The sequence below is a fragment of the Athene noctua genome, chromosome 1 (assembly GCF_965140245.1).
Source record: "Athene noctua chromosome 1, bAthNoc1.hap1.1, whole genome shotgun sequence".
In the NCBI taxonomy this organism is placed as follows: Eukaryota; Metazoa; Chordata; class Aves; order Strigiformes; family Strigidae; genus Athene; species Athene noctua.
Window position 1 is genome coordinate 247922670 of NC_134037.1, and position 17582 is coordinate 247940251.

The 17582-nt window shown below is 40.4% G+C and overlaps 1 protein-coding gene across 2 annotated transcripts in view; it reads left to right on the forward strand.

Annotated features, from left to right (window-relative positions):
* Positions 1–17582, forward strand: part of GUCY1A2 (guanylate cyclase 1 soluble subunit alpha 2) — a 175593-nt gene that overhangs the window by 32921 nt on the left and 125090 nt on the right. For both annotated transcript variants that reach the window (XM_074916225.1, XM_074916234.1), the window contains exon 4: positions 412–1130. In XM_074916225.1, the coding sequence (XP_074772326.1) occupies positions 412–1130 (719 nt within the window). The remainder of the gene's footprint in view (positions 1–411; positions 1131–17582) is intronic.

Genomic DNA, 17582 nt, shown 5'->3' on the forward strand with positions numbered 1-17582 from the left:
TTGAGCAAAGGGGCTATAAAAGCAGAAGGCTTGTTTGTGGCTAGATCAACAATGGAAGGGATGCACCCATGGCTGGGTGCATTCACACAGTGGCCTGCATGTGACATGCAAAAGTAAGAGAAATGGTAGTGTATCCTGGCTTCCAGCAGGGCAAAGGAGACAAGCAAGTGTAAATCCAACAAGTAGCAGACTGGGACAGTGACCTGAAAGCACGAGAACTTTAAATGACAGGCAAAAATGGGTTCTAGGATTATTCCCAACCACCAGAAAAAAACAGGAGTCCCATGGGGAAGGTATCAAGTGAAAAAGCCACTCTCACTGACTCGGAAAATACTGAGCAAGTAGAGAACAAAGGGAAAATGTGACACAGTAGCAATACTATGTTGATATAATTGTCTCATTGTCCTACAGGTTTGAAGTTTGAGGAGATGCAAGAAAGGTTTGGAGAGGAATTCTTCAATATCTGCTTTGATGAGAATGAAAGAGTTCTTCGAGCTGTAGGCGGGACCCTTCAAGACTTCTTCAATGGCTTTGATGCTTTGCTGGAGCACATTAGAACTTCATTTGGAAGACAGGCCACCCTGGAATCCCCTTCTTTCCTATGCAAAGAGCTCCCTGAAGGCAATCTCATGCTTCATTACTTTCACCCACATCAGATTGTGGGATTTGCAATGACGGGAATGATAAAGGCAGCAGCAAAGAAGATTTACCGCTTGGAAGTGGAAGTAGAACAGGTCACTAATGATAAGTTGTGTTCAGAGGGGACAAACCCAGGTAACTGCAGTTGTCTGACCTTCCTTATCAAAGAACACGAAAATGCAAATATCACAAAAGCACTTCCACCGGGAACTTCCCAGTCCCCCTTAGACCTGCGGATTAGCATCAGCACCTTCTGCAGAGCCTTCCCCTTTCACCTGATGTTTGATCCAAACATGCTGGTTCTCCAGCTTGGAGAAGGTCTTAGGAAGCAGCTCAGATGTGACACTCATAAAACTCTGAAATTCCAAGACTGCTTCGACATAGTTTCTCCTAAAATCAGTGCCACATTTGAACGAGTTCTCCTGAGATTATCTACTCCCTTTGTCATTCGGACCAAACTTGAGGATTCTGGCTCTGAAAATAAAGATAAGGTAAGAACATTATTTTGGAAGAGGATGTATGTATATGTGTGCGGTGGGAGAGGATTATTTATTCAGAGAGAAGCAGATCAAGTCAAGTCCTGTGTACTCTGGAAAGCTCACTTACGTCTTGCAAACAGGAGCTAAGTGGTATTCCCCAGCCAAGCGAATATTTTCATAAATTATTTGCAAGCTTTGCCTCTGATGTTGTAGCAAATCGTGACATTGCCATTCAGAAAATTCTGCGCTGTGTAGTTGAATAGTGCAGCTTAAATCAAAAGGGTGAGGAATTTTACAAAATGCCTATATCTAATCCTTAATTTCACTCCAGCTATATTATGATAACAATAATAGTTATTAAGCCATTTACTAGGGAATAGCTTTCAGTATGTTTTCTGAAAGACTCACTGCAGGGTTCACACTGCCTCTTTGTTATATCCTACTTCCCTGTTTTGAAATGCTGCTTTCCTCTGTGTCTCTTCTTATCTCTCACCCTGCATGCAAGGGAACCAGAGCTGTAAGTGGTACCAAGTATCACTTAAGCCAGTTTTAATGCTTTCCAGTCATTTAAATAGGCACTTGTCCTCCTGCTCTGCCTCTTCTGTCACTGTTTTTGAAGAGAGTTACTTGTGAGCCCTCTGTTGAGTTCAGTGCATCCCAGGTGAGTCAGGTGAGAATGTGTCTTCAGGAGTGGACCTCTCCAGACACTTGCTGGAGTTTGTCTCATTTCATATCCTTAAATGATGGGAAAGCTTTTTGGCATGAAGTTGGGTTCCAGCTTTATGCACTGAAATACTTGTACTTAATGCCTTCATTGAAAGCCTGCGTGTGTGTGCCTTGGAAATACCACTGCCCTAAGTGAAGGAATTATTGATTTTCAGAGTTTTTAAGAGATAGCACAGTAAAAATAGTGAATCTCAATCACACTGGATATTTAGACAGGTAAGTTCTGCTTATGGGTGACACATTTACAGTTTAGGTGGTCTGGATATAGCTTGAGAAACTCCGCATCTGTTTTACTACCTTACACTGGGCTGGTTTCAGAAAGACTTCTGCAGTAACTGGTGTAGAGTCCTGGGTTCTTTTCAAAACATAGCCACTTCTGACAGCATCAATGTTTCCAGCTTCTCTTTGGAACTGCTCTTTGGCACAAATAAAAGTTGGTTTCTGCTTCATTTTCCCCTAGAAACATGCTCCCCCAAGAGAAGTAAACTAGTGCTTCTCATTTTGCATGAATCAATGTGATTTGACATATTTAAAACCAAAAGGGAGTTTATTATTCAGAATCTGTCCTCAAAATCACCCTAGCCTTTAATTACGAAAAGGAAATGTGTGAAAGAAAAGTTTGGAGGTGTTGACTCTGAGCTACCTTTCAGCACAATTGTTTCTCCTTTGAAAAGGGTTGTGCCATGCTCCTTCCTCCCTCGGAGCATGCTCATCCATCTCAGCCACTTTGCCCTGCTGTGGGACAGGGTCACAGTCCTTCAACCATCTTCTGCTCTTTGTGAATCTGCTGTAAATCACACTGAATCACAGAATCACAGAATCGTGTAGGTTGGAAAAGGCCTTGAAGGTCATCCAGTCCAACCGTCAACCTAGCACTGACAGTTCCCAACTACACCAGATCCCTCAGCGCTATGTCAACCCGACTCTTAAACACCTCCAGGGATGGGGACTCCACCACCTCCCTGGGCAGCCCATTCCAACGCCTCACAACCCCTTCTGGAAAGAAATGCTTCCTAAAATCCAGTTTAAACCTTCCCTGGCACAATGTGAGGCCATTCTCTCTTGTCCTATCACTTGTTACTTGGTTAAAGAGACTCATCCCCAGCTCTCTGCACCCTCCTTTCAGGGAGCTGTAGAGGGCGATGAGGTCTCCCCTCAGCCTCCTCTTCTCCAGACTAAACACCCCCAGTTCCCTCAGCCGCTCCCCGTACGACCTGTGCTCCAGACCCTGCACCAGCTCCGTTGCCCTTCTCTGGACACGCTCAAGTCATTCAATGTCCTTTTTGTAGTGAGGGGCCCAAAACTGAACACAGGAATCGAGGGGCGGCCTCACCAGTGCCGAGGACAGGGGTGAGATCCCTTCCCTGTCCCTGCTGGCCGCGCTATTGCTGACACAAGCCAGGATGCCATTGGCCTTCTTGGCCCCCTGGGCACACTGCTGGCTCCTGTTCAGCCGGCTGTCAATCAACACCCCCAGGAAGATGAAGGTTTTGATGGGGGAGAGGGGGGGCTTTTAAAACATTTTTTCCCATCTAATTACCAGTTAAACAAACAAAACATTTCCTTACCTGGGCAGGTTTCATAAACTTGTGACTTGCTCATAGGAGAGGTGGCAGAGAGTGGAGCTTGCTGGAAGTAGGTTTTGGCAGCCAGTTTATGAAGCAACTCTGATTTCAAAAGCTTGTTCTGTACCATCAAACTCTGCAGCTCCAAGTGCGTCTTTGCATCATTGCTGTGGTTTGTACCATGTGTCATTACAGGTGGGCAATGAATCAAATCTGTGGAGGGCCCAGCTACCACTCATGAGAGTGATCCTCTCTGTCTTAAAGTCATGTGTAGAGTCAGACCCTGAACAAGAAGTGTCAGTACTAGCACTGGAATAGCAATTCAGACTTTCTTGAGAATAATGAAAAAGGGAATGGCAGTAAAGGAAATCCTTTGTCTGCTAGCAGTTGGGAGAAAAATTGTATCTTGAACAGTAAGGTATAAATGAGAGAAAAGGACAATGGTGAAATGTAGGGGATCTGAGGTAAATGTGTTGCAGGCACGAGAATTAATTGAGAACATCAATTTAGCTGAAGAGGTATTTTCTTCTGACTCACCCGTTTTATAAACAGTTTCCAAAAGTTTGCAAGTAGTTTAATGAAGCTTTGTGAGTAGTTAAACGAAACTCAGCATGTGATGCATTTTGCTAGATATTCTGTTTTCTCCCAAAATGAAAGGTTGCACAGATTCAGAGATTGTGATTGTCTTGCTTACATAGATTATGAGAGGAGTGACATGGCAATACTGTTTCGTCATGCTTAGGTCCTTAATAACTGCTGGATAAAAAAGAAAAAACACCAGACTAAGCCTTGAGAACTGCATGCTGTCTTATTTTCTCAGACCTCATGTCACTCATGTACCTCATTTTGGAATTCTTTTCAATTTGCCCACACTTGTTTGGAAGTTGATAATTAGGCAGGTAGATCAGTGCCTGTAAGCATGACTGGCTTAAAAGTTGGCAGTAACTGACAGGTACTTCCCTATTTCTCTGTCACACACCTCTATTACATTCATACTGGAACTGCAATCCCACTTATAGCTATTTATCTGTTTATTAGAAAATTCTGACTGCAATAACCTCAACACTTTTCAGACTGGGTTACTTTAAGTGGCAGTTGAAGGGATGCAACCCAGAGAACTCTGCTGTAGTTTTGAAACTGTTCAGATGTCTCAGTGGTTTCTCAAGAAATAAAAAATATTTTAAAAGGCTTTGAGATGAGCAGAGGACCTTTCAGCCTCTCTTCAAAGCACTTCTATCTTCATTTCAATACATAAATTAGATATTTTTTCAGGCTTGCAGTGAGAAAGACAGAATAACCAGTTTTCTTTTAGTCCTGACACCAGCTCTGTGTTCGGATGAAAGTAAGTCATAAATCATGATCTTACCCTAAATCATGATCTTTCCCTAACTCAGCACCCAGAAGCAAATTAAAAAAAATCATCTGTCTGACTTTCAGGGTGCTTAGTGTTTGTCTCATTTATACAAAGTCTCATTTGTGTACTTTGTTTTACTGGGATTTGAGTAACTGGAATAAATGACTTGGCTTTATAACATTATTCTAAATTTCTGATATAAGACCTAGGAGGTCTGGGTGATAAGTAGCCTTCCTTCAGAGATGTATGTACACCTTTGCAGAAGCACAGCCCCATGCATAAATGCATCAATATCTCAACAAAGTTTTGTTAATTTGATATGTCAGCAGCTTGTCCTTGGAGGTCTAAGTGTTTCCAGGGTCCCATTGTTATAGGGACTGAAGAGGAAAAACATTTTTCCACTTGAAGTACATGGACTCTGTAGCTTTAAGCCCATTTTTCAACACCATCTGTACTCCTGGGTCAAAATGGTAATGTTTTGATGGTTGCTTGGCTAATATTTCAGTCTCCATTATACTGTGGACAATGCAAGCATTTATTCTGCAAAATAGTAAGCAATTGTATGAATTTACTAGGTCAGCAGTCTCACTGACTTTACCTGAACTTATCAGAAGTTTGCAACTAAACACACTTGTAAGGCTGTGGAGAATAAGAACCAAATTGTACAAAGTAATCCGGAATAACACAGTATGTGATGGACTACTTCCATCCTCTCTTCCCTCCCTCCTTCCATCCTTTCTTCTCTCCCTCTTTCCATCTTTTCACTTTATTTTCTGCAGCGATCAAGTTATCCACACTGATGCTTTGGCTTTTTTCTTGATCGTTTTGCACATTCAGAATTTTCTGTATGAATAATTATGACTGCCTTTAGATGGGGTTTCCTAGTATGCATACAGCTCTTCAGATATATAAAAGCTGAATGTGATTGGCCTCTGAGGTTTCCAGTTTTCCCATGCAGCTGAATTCTTGTTATTGTTTGTTTATAGTATGGTACCACCCAGATACTGAAGGGAGTATTAGGACCCTGTTGCTCTACTTCTTGTACAAACATTTTGTTGTTTTTCACATTTCACACTAATTCAGGTGGGTGTTTCTTTTTTTTTTTTTTTTTTTTTTTGTGTTTAACCATGGAGCTTCACTTGCATAGAGTCAGATTTTCCAAATTTTGAGTGTTTTCCCTAAATAACAAGATAACAAATACTGCTGTTTCACCTTTCTAAGGAAAGTCATTCTACACCTCTCTCTATGGGAGAAGTTATTTATCGCAGCAATCAAAAATACATTTACTGTGGCAATTACCCATCTGGGATTGATTAGCTTATAGCTTCACACATGGTTAATACAACTGTACTCCGCAAGAGTTTAATGAAAGTTAGTGGAGTCACATACAGAATGATACAATTTAAATTGAGAGGACTGGGTCTGAACGTGTCTGCTGGAGTGTTCTGAAGCCCCTGTCAAGCCCATCCACTGGTTTCCTTTCCGTGAAGGTGCTGGCATGTGGGAGAGTTGATAGTTGTGCACTGCCACCCAGAGGACAGGAGCTGCCTTCCTCTAGTCACCCCACAGTCCTTGGTGGTGGGTCCTCCTGGCCAAGCACCTCCAGGTATTTGCAAAAAGCAGATGGGGTGTTTGCACACAAGTCTCTCCCTGACTCCCTCACCTGTGCAGAAAGTATGTTGACGTAACAGTTTCAGTGTTTTACTTGTGAGCACTCACTACTTAGACACGTGTGGTATTGACACTGCTGAGACCGCATCTGCAGGACTTCCACTTTCAGACTTTTCCAATGGAAGTCAGTTCCTCATCTCTGTGAGTCACTGTTGTTTTTAAGGCAGATCATTCTTTTACCACATCGCTTTGTATATGCTGTTTGTTTTCACTGAGCTCCCCAGTGAATATTATCTGATTCTGTTGCCTCAATGACTTTCCCTTTCTTGAGCAGCCTGATAACTTCCCACTCACCTTAATGGTGAGACCTTGTACAGATTTTCTTTTAGTTTCCACCAAGGACACATTTCACCTTTCCATTGAAATTGCATGACAGGAATTTTCCACTTTGTCCTTTTTTTTTCCGGACAAGACAAAATGCAACTGATTCCCCAGTAGTAAGTCATGCACGTAGCATGAGTGCAGGTGGGCTGCCCTCCCACCATTTTTTGACCAGGCAAGGCCTGGAACCTCCTGATAGGTACTTGCTGAGCACGGTCGTTTTCTGACTATACTGATGAACAAGGCCATCATGTTGTAAATACTTGCCTCCTTGACAGTCCAGTGAGATGGCTGGAGCTGCTTCACTTTTTGGCTTATTGGGAAGATAAAGACTGACTCTCCTGGTTTTCCTGTCTTGGCTAACATCATCCTCATGTGCCACTGCTGTGCCATCAGTGCTGGGAAGATTGAGAGGAGACAGGGCTGCCCTCACAGGGACCCACTGTGTCCCCGAGGCCTTGATCCAGATCCAGTCCTCTCAATGCATGGATTGACAGGACTAGCCCTGCCAGCACTGGTTTGTGGGTGCCTTTCTGAAACTGTGACTTGGCATGCAGTTGGCAAGAAAGTTGGAAGTGAATCATGAAAGAAATTATTTGGTTCACTGCCAGATACTGTGCAGCTGTATTTTCCTTGTACTACTGCTTTCCTGCTCAGACTAACAGCCCGTTTTCCACCTTTGAAATAAAACAGTTTTCATAAGAATACTCACTGGCTTTTGACTTGCTGTTAGGCCTGCAAACACTTTAATTTAGAGAACTTGTCTAAGAATAAAGCTGGCACCTAAAACTGCATTATTGAAGGTGGCCAGAATATTCCTGGTGGAATGTATTCTCCTTGAATATGCCATTTTATTAAAATCACAACTTCCCCAGGAGTTTGGCAAAATGTGTTCTGGAAAATAATTTATTGTGTTAAAATGTTTTGTTCACTAATTTTAGATACAAAATACCTTTTATGAGGAAAAAGTTTTACATCATGAATTATAATACAACATTTAAAATATGAAACATTGGTTTTGACAAAAACAATCTGAAAAATTTACATTGCAAAAAGTTCCAAATACCACATGTAATTCAGATTTTCAAGAAACACCAATTCTGTAATGATAAAATGTCCAGCAAAATGGTACTGTCAGCTTTTTATAGCTCTACTGCTTGTGCAGGCTGTCTGAGCCAGAGCCTCATTTATTGTCACTGGGGAGGAGAGTTTTATGATAGATGAGCTAGACTGCACCAGAAGGAATTTGTCCCAGTGTACTGATTTAGATAAATGCAAAATAAATAAAAATAAACCAGTCCAGAGCAAAGATTTTAAAAACCTGTATTTGGAAAGTTAGATTCTAAAGTGTGTAGTTAGACATGTAGTAAATGTCCAGATTTTTAAAAATGCCGAGTAACAAACAATTGTTCATATTAAAATGTAGGCTGGTTCAGTGGAAGCTGGTGGGAATTTCCTCTCTGTATTTCCACTGTTTTGTTTAACCTTGGAGTTATTAATCTAGTCCTTCCTCCATGGTATGAGGAAGTGCCATCTTTAGGTCAAATACTTCCTTTCAGTCACTCATCTGTGTATTTGTCATGCACTATCAGATCAAAAGTTCATCCAATCTAGCATGCTGACTCTCGTAGTGACACATTGACAATGTTTAATGCAAAATATAAGAAGAAGTTTAAGCTTGCGGTGCTCTTTTCTGTAATATACCCTCCCAGCTTTTAGCTCTCTCAGGATGAAGGGCATTCCTCTTGCAGTGGCATCCAGGATGTGACACGTGATAGCCCCCACAGGACCACTCCTCCATAATTTTCTCTAGCGTCTTTTGAGCCAGGGTAAGTTCATGCTGCTCGCTCTGTGGCATCCTGTGGCCGTAAGCTCCAGTTTACTAGAAACTGTGAGGATGAGACCTCTCTGGTTGGTGGCCACTTTCAGCCAGGTCTGTGGAAACATCGTGTGCAGAGTGGAGCAGCTGGTGAGTAAGCCTGCTTCAGCAAAGCAGTTTCCCATTGTGTTTTTTGACCATTGGAAACTGTATAAAAATAATGCTTTTTAAAATCCAGGAAGTACATCGTCCCCTTTTTAATACTGAGAGTCTATTCTTTATCTGCTACTTTTTAAATTTATTCTTGACCAACTGAATGAAACATGTCCTGACACTGGCAGACTAATTTAAAGCCCACAAGACACAATCTTGAAGTGTTTTGCTTTTGTTTTGTAACTGTGTTTTTCTTCCTCTCCTAATAAAATTGAAATGAAGTGGCTGAAAATCATTCTAGCATGAGGGACATCTATCACTTACGATCTAGGAATTCGAATTTTTTCCAGCACTGATTTATTCACAGTCAGTCAGCCTTTGTCACTAAGCTTCCATTGCTTTGCAGGCACCTTGAGCTCTCAGAATCGAATTGTATCTTCTGTTTCTGCTAATGCTAATATCCCACATGTTTGCTTGTCAAAATGTGTTTGGACTTTGATGGTTTTCAAGATGAATTGGATTGGATGGCTTGACTTCTTCTAGAGACTGTGGTGGGTTATAAGAAACAATAGATGATGTGACTTTCTTATCTCATTAATGGTTGTGCATTGGAGAACTTTAACGACACTCTGAAAGTGGCCCAGAATTTTTAGTATTTCTTCTCCAAGGCAGGCCAATGAAAATGTCATTTTTAAAATGTTTTCAGTGATTGGACTGAAGAAGTGTAACAATCTAAATATAAAATACTCCCTTCTCTTTTCCATTAGCTGAAATCAAAGAAGCTGTTTAGAAATTATTTTGCTGAGTCAAGTGGCTATTAAAACAATTTAACTCCATGGTGAACTCTCCCCTCTTATGATTTGTGTAATTTTTTATGATAAGGAAGCTGCATGCACATGAAAATGTCCATCTTTCTCTATTCGATTGAAAGCTCTTGAATGAGTTTCTAAATTACACTGTCATAACTGGAATAAAAAAACCCACATTTCATTAATTTTTACATCACCTAGTGAGAATGCTCAGGCACAACTCTGCCTGATTTTCAAGAATGCATTTTTTTCTTTAGTCTTAGTCTTTCTTTCTTCTAGTGACTAAAATTAAGCATTGGTTATTCACAATACATTTGTATAATTTTCCTCATTTGCTTATGTGAATTCTTGAGTGACTGCTTTTCATGGCATCACTGTCCTCTAATCTGAATAGGTGTGGTGTCATCAAAAAAGCTATTTTCCTTGGGATGATTGAATTAAAGTGGAAACATTCAGTCACTCTTTACCTTCCTCCCTCCTGTCCTGGCACTTGCAACTGGGCAATGCGTTTAGTCAAGCTAAAGCTTCTTTTCTGTGTCTCAGCAGAGGCTGAAGTGACCTTAGAAAGAAGGGGAAAAGCCTGAGTGTCTCCCAGTGGATTGAGTGGCTTTCATGCATGAGCTTCCACAAGTATATGGGTGGAAAGTCAGAGGCTGTGGGAACACCTGGGTGTGCCTCTGAGCATAAACACTAAGTTTGTTGCTTGGCAGGGCAGCAAATGCAAGGCCTGGCACTATCTGTGATGGCAGCTATCAGTTGTAAGGTCACTTCTACCCAGCAGATGCCAATACCTCCTGCTGACCCTGCTCCTGGAGCATGCTCCTTGCCTGAGAGCAAGCCTGAGATACTGCAAGTTACTTGCAGAGTGGCCGTGCATGGCCAAAGAGCCCAGGGAGTGGAAAGGAAGTTTTCCACTTTTTTCATACACCTTAAGTTTTGTCTTGAAACCTCAAATTAGGACTATGGGATTCCCTTCCATTTGGTTCTGAGTGTAGTTTAGTAGTTTTGGATCAGTTGTCAACTACTTGGCTTGGGTCCTCCAATTCTATCTCATAAATATCTAGGCTTTTGAGTTGATATTGTAGTTGACAGCATGGATTGGCTCTAAATATGTTAATTTACTCATGCCCATTGTGCATGCATCTTCTCCTGGTTTCTTCATAATTTATCTCTATGGAGGCAAAGCTCTGAATTTCTGAAACTCTCCATGAAATAGGAACTTTGCTGATGTTTTGCTGGGTGGTGAACTCAGGCAGAACAGGCAACTGGTGGCAAATTACTTTGCCTGTGATTTGTATCTGGTTTTGACCCCTTTTATATTCTGTGAATGTAGCTGAATCAGACATTGTAAATTTTGTAGGTCATAAGACTCAAATCAAAAGAAATACTACTATGAAGTAACACCTAGCTTATTTTCCATAAGGAATAATTAGCAGTAGTATGAGAAAGGAAGATAATAGCTCTTTGCAAAAGTCAAGACTTAGAAAAGTGACTTGCAAAAACCAGGTGCTGATTTGCTAATACTTAGGTGCAGTGTTTCTCTTTGTGCAGCAATGGATGCAGAACGGAAAATGGCGTGATGTGAATAAATTTGAACTGGGTAGTGTTTTTCTGCCTTTTACTCTTGCCAAGGATGTGCAATATTTACCCTGCTTTGTCTTCCAAGGGCAGTGACTGACAGTCTCAATAACACGAGATCACCTATTGCCAGGCAGGCGGCCCATGCCAGCAGTTCTAATCATTGTTATAGCAGATGTTTTGCAATGATGAAATGGTGTGTTGAGGAGCCAGGAGTACTCACTCAGGAGGGATGAACCTTTCCTTTGCAGTTCTTATACTGATGAGTATGGAGTTAATCATTGAATTGTACAGCCCAGCCAGCCAGACCAGTGGTTGGATAACTCTGGATTTGCTACTCTAGGAATATTCCTTTGTCATGTGTGTGTTTTTAGGACGCTAAGACAGAAGTTAATCTCAGCAACGAACACGTTAGATGAAGAAGTTACATAAATCACAGAAGTACTTCTTAGAGGGAACACGGGGATGTGCCTGAGTTCTTCTGTTTGTGCTAAGACATCATAGGGAAAAAAAATAATCCAGAGTTATGTAATCTGCTGTTTTGAGGATTCCTCAGATTTTGTAGTTGGTCTCATTCATCATTTTTTTTTGAATATGCCTTTTATAACCATATATATTCACATTATCTCCAGCTAAAACTATCTATGATACATTTCCTTTTAAAAAGTATGTAACACCACTCTAGTATCATCATGGTTAAAGAGAGTGAAATGAGTTAACCCATAAAATAATGCTTATATTATTTGTTCCTGTCACTAACCTTTAGCTTTTATAAGTGAGAACTTAGAATAAGTATCTGAAAAGAGAATTAAATGTTCTATTTCTACAGACCCGGGATAGGCATGTAAGATACTCCTAATGTAATCTTCCTCCTGTTTTGGTTCAAAACAGAAACAACTTGTTCTTCTTTGCAGTTTGCAAACAAATAATAAACATTTGATACTTTGAGATAAACATTTTAAAATTCGGTCCTAGATGAAGACACATTTAAATATTATTTTGAACATTTTGACCAATGTAGTTTCTATTTGCCTTGTGAGTTTTATGTATTGTATGATAGTTGTTACCCTATTTCTTTCTTTCTAAGGACTTGAATTGATCTTCTTGTTCATAGTGAATCCAGCTTTTTCCGTAATGATTATCATTCTACTGTGGTATCACTAGCAGAGCAGAGTCTATGCAAATCTATCAGGAATATAAATAATTTTCATTTTCGTATCACCGTTCTTTGAAAATTTAGAGATTGAATCCTTTTTGCACTGTGCCTAGAAGGGACTGCTGTTTGATACACATAAGTAAGGATGTTAGCTATTGATTGTTGTGTCTTTCTGACAGCATCTTTGTAGGAATATTCCAGTGGCTTTAATGGATTGCTGTCATGACTGGAGTTGGTAGGGTCTGATTATATTATGTCTCTGTACTTCAGTCTAGTAATTCCCTCCTCAAACATTGAACCCATAGCTTTAAAAATGTCTATTCTGATGAAATTACAGGTCTAGGGAACCCTCCCTAAGACAGTGCAGATAATATTACTGAAGAGTTTAAAAAAGATTGTTTACATTGACAGGTTACAAAGTTAACTGCTGCTGAAAATTAATAAAATAAAAAGCTTAGAGTATAAAAATATTTGGCATGTGCTGTGTTTGGGAGAATTTGAAGAATGACACCAAATTTGCAAGCAATCTCTATTAATAAATCCATTCCTTAAGCAGGTATTTTAATGGGCAAAGATATTAAAACTGTGGTAAATTTGGAGACCTTCAGTTGTGGCTGTTGAAGGGCTAATACATCTGTCATAAACCAAAAGCAAAGTTGTGCCCTGTGATTTGAGGAAGAAAATAAAAAATGGTCAGACTGACTCATTTTTCATTCTGTGTGTGATGGGTGTAGGCTCCTCTGCAACACCTTGGCACATTCTGCTGGTTTAGTTCTGTTTGAGAAGGGAAGATGAGTGACACTGAGACATGGGCCTCAGAACAAGCATGAGGTGTGAATCAGGGGACTCAGTTAATGTCCCCGCCTTCCACTGATGCCAAGAATCTTTACAGCTAAAATTCATCTTTTAATCCTTCTGTCCATAAAGAGTTTTGGATGATTTCAGTTGTCAAGTAGCTTCTCCTTATCTGCATGACTTTGCTTAGAAAGGGATGATATTAAAACTGATCTTACGCAGTACAGCACAGACTGATTTCTTGTATTACTGTAAAACATGCGTGGGGAATGCATAGTGAATTCAACATTAATTATATTTTTTAATGTTAACTTAAAAGAATTGGTGCAATTTTTTGTAAAACCTTCAGTGCTTTCTGCTTTGTTACATCAGAGGCATCTAGCAGAGGGAATATTTGAATGCGTTAGCAGAGCCTGGCAATTATTCTCATCTGTGCTTGCTGTGGCTCAGAGTCCTTTGCAGTGCAGGATTTTGGATGACTCCCCTGCGAAACTACTTTTTCTCTCCAAGGTCATTGCACTTGGTAAAAGTTAGGCAAAAGGAATGAAGACATGTCCTATTCTGTTACGCCAATAAGAGCTACCAAGAAAAGAACAGAAGAGGCTACATCAGCAACACTGAAACACAAAGGAAAACATACCAGTGCTTGGCAAATATTAAAGGTGATAGTTCCTATTGAAAGAACTTCAATTTTTCAACTTCATTGAATTGTATTTAGTTTTTCATTTAAAAGGAAAAATATGCTATAAAAATACTGTCTACGGCAGTGATTTGAGTGCTCTGCAGACAGGCAGTGTTTAATTTTCATGTGAAAAAAGCATGGAACATATCATTAAAAGGGCATCAAATTTCTCACTCATCTCAGTGGACTGCTGATTCAGTCTATTTCCTCTTTGGTCAGGAAGGCTTCAAATTCAGTTATTGGATAACTTCTGTTCTGTGTCTTGAACGTTCGGTTTCTGGCATTTGTTCCTGGGAATATGGGGATAAAATAGCTGAGAATATTTTCTCTCAGCCAAGAATGCAGAAACATCTGAGTGGTTTCCTAGCTATGTTCAGCAGCATTAGAGGGTCCCGAAAAGCTTTTGGAACTGTTTTGGGTGATGGGGAACTCCACAGAGAATTCTGGGGACATGGGAATAACACTGACAAGTCCATAAACAGTATTTAAAAATAACTGACTTATTTGCTCTGATTCTGTTTTTTCCCATGGTGTCATATAATCATATACGGGCTCACTGAATGTGATGAACACACCAGGGTACCATACCACACTAGCATGACTTGAAGGATGATCCTAGCAGCCCACTGCTTTCACTGTCCAGAAATTCCAAATTTTAGTAGTAGAATATTCTGTGAAACAACTGTAACAATAAAAAACCACAATTCTGTGAGTAATGCTGTAGTGAGGTGTGCCTGAGAGTATAAAAGCAAAGAAAAGTGCCAGCAGATGTGGTCAGGATCTCCTGACCCTAACTGACAACATAAGTCAAGTTACAATTCTATTCATCCTGCTATTGTGGGACCAAAACCTGGTAACTTTGGCCAGGATAAACAAGATGTTATTTCTTGATTTGTCTTAATAGTTATCATCAACCCAGGATTACTTTGGGAGAAGGTACTTATTTCAAATAAGGAGAGCAAAATAATGTCTAATTTGACATTAAATGCAGAAAATATATTTGGTGACTGCTCCTACAAATGTCTTGAACATGAAACTCTTTTGGTAACAGAAGCTGTCCATATGGCATGTTCAGGGAATTAGACTTTTATTTCTAAATAGGAGTCATTAACTTCGTCAATACCCTACTGCTGTATTTTTTTTAGTTTAGAAGAGATACAATCATAAATATCTTTTTTTAAAGGAAAAAAAAATATTTTTCTCTATAAAATTAATTTACTGTTCGACAAATTGTGACTTAAAAAATTGTATAAGCTTTATCTTTTTGTATATGTTAATTTGATTGACATTTTAAGACTTGTTTCTATAGTCACTGTAGAAGTAGAGATTGTAGTATTCATTATGGGAAATGTCCACAAAATTGCCAATGAATTAATAACAAGAAATTACTAATACTTTTTTTCCACCTATGCCAAGGTACAGCTCTATAAAATTATGGGTTCAAAGCACTGATTAACCACCCACCCAAGTGTTTATTTCTGCATTTATTTTCAGCTTCAAATGGCTATTTGTAGGCCAAACCCTAGGCTCCTTTCATTAGCAGATCTTACAGGGAAGTTGTCAGATGCTGGTTTGAGTAACTACTGGGTAAGGATATAAATTCTGTGTGAAGTCAAGGAGAATTTGACCAAGAAATTACTTAACTAAGAGAATCAAAGTAGATATATTAAAATTAATGTTAATATTATCTTAATGCAGGTGTCATTTTACAGAATCATAATATACAGATAATTAACCTGCAAACTGCTAAGGAAAGCAATGCCCAAGTGAGGTGTCTGAGGTTGTGAAATGATGCAAAAAGTTTGATCTGTTGGCTTTTTTGTGGTACAGATAAAAATGTTCTCTACAAAATACCCTAGCACCAAAGCTCTTGGTATTGAATCTTCATGCAGAGAATGTGTCTATATGGGAGTAGTCTTGCTGGGTGAAACTTTGAAGGACATGTTAGCCTGTTGCTCCTGTGTATTGAATTTTGCATACACGTAGTGAGCGCAGAGATAACTAAAATACTCTGTGTGGTATTTTGCTGGAAGTGTGGATGAGCTCCATCTCTAAACTGGTCCAGCCTGGACAGCTGTGAATGAGGAGTCAAGTCATGGCACCATGCTGGTGCCAGGGGCAGTTTGGCTGAGCAGTGCTGCAGCTTTCCTCGAGGGTCAACAGCCTATGCAGTATCAGCAGGAAAGCAACTTCCCAAGTGTCCTCAGGGCATGGAAATTATCCAGAATTCTCCCACAGCATAAGCGTTGCTGGCTCCAGACTGATTACTTTGGGGAAGGTATGTTGTAGATCTGGGTGAGCTCTTGTTTCTCAGCAGACAGCTCCATTTCAAAGCTCAGGCTTCTTCTATATCACAGCTGAGTGAGGACCACTGCTGGACGCCTAAGTCCTTCAGCACTGATGTTGCTTTTTGAAATTGTTATATAAGTGCTTTTGTTCAATTCGGCTGGTCCCAACCTCGTTGCACCTGGGCATCACTGAGTCAAATCAGTCATATTCTGCCTTAGCAAACAGTTGACACTACCTGCAAAAGAAAGAGTTGTGATGGAGAATAAATACATGTTTTAAATAATGTCTTAAAAGAACAGTACCAATCAGTAAATGATCTGACTATATGAAAAGCAAACAAGATGTCTGTCTTGTCCCTTGAAGAGACCCAGTGCCCTCTCACTCATCCGTTTTCATACTCTCCACTCCTGTGTGCCTGCCTCTCTAAACCAAAACTCTTGACATTTCACTTGCTGTTTGTTTTCAACATCTGATCCACTGCAACCCCACTCCTAGGCCCACAGCTGGAGTGTGGACGTCACACACTTTATCACTGACCATGTGTGGACTAGTGAGCTGTGCAGTTCCAGAAACATTTGGAGGTTCTTCAAAACAATTGTACTCTTAAACGGTGAGATGCTCCTTGGCATGATTTTGGCTAGTACCAGTTAGTAATCTCCCAAACGTTACCTGGCTCATGGTCAAGAATTTCCCAGGGGGAATCTGGATGTGACCAATCTGGGAGGGTGAAGGAGGTCAGCTGTGTGGACCCACATCTTTCCTTGCCCGTTGGTTGCCATGCTAGGGGACAGTCCTGAATGTTTTACCTTTCTTTTCAGAGCTCAGAGTGCAGGAGTTTCTGCAGAAGCAGGAGATGATGACCCCAGATCGTGTTCTGCAGCCCCCACTGTGCTCCTGCAGATGCAACAGGCAGCCTGCTCTTAGGTAGGCAGGGAAGCCTTTTCCATATGCCTGCCTCCATGCAGGTGTGCTGCTCTCTGCCCCTGGCATTGTACCTGCTGGGCACAACTGAGAGAGTTACTGTCTCTCCTACGCATCACTTCTAGTTACTACACCAGGTGACAGTTGTTCTTCCTGCATTTCATACCAGAATTCCTTTCTTTCCAAACCATCCCACCATGCTGCCTGTGCTGCAGCTAGGCAGTGCTGGTTCTCAATCAGTTACAGAAGTCCAGTATGCTTCATGGCACCGTTTTCCCATCATGGTACTATGTTTTTCCTAGCTAAAAAGTTTTAAAAGTGCATAAAATGTTGTTTGTTTGTGGACTTGTGTTCTGTTTTGGATCCAATACCTGATTACTTTTCTCTAAGTCAGCACTGAAACACCGTTAAATCATTTGTGGCATTCTCCAGGATTTGATTTTATCCGTCTGACAATCCATGTGCTGGAAACATTATCTAAGATAAGGTTTTCAGTTTGAAACTGTGATCTGAAGGTAAGATATTTAATGTGAATGCAAGTGGACAATGATATTATGTGGGATAGGCCCAAACAGTCCTCCAACTGCGGTCCCCTGTGTATCATTTCTATTTGTCTTTATTATTT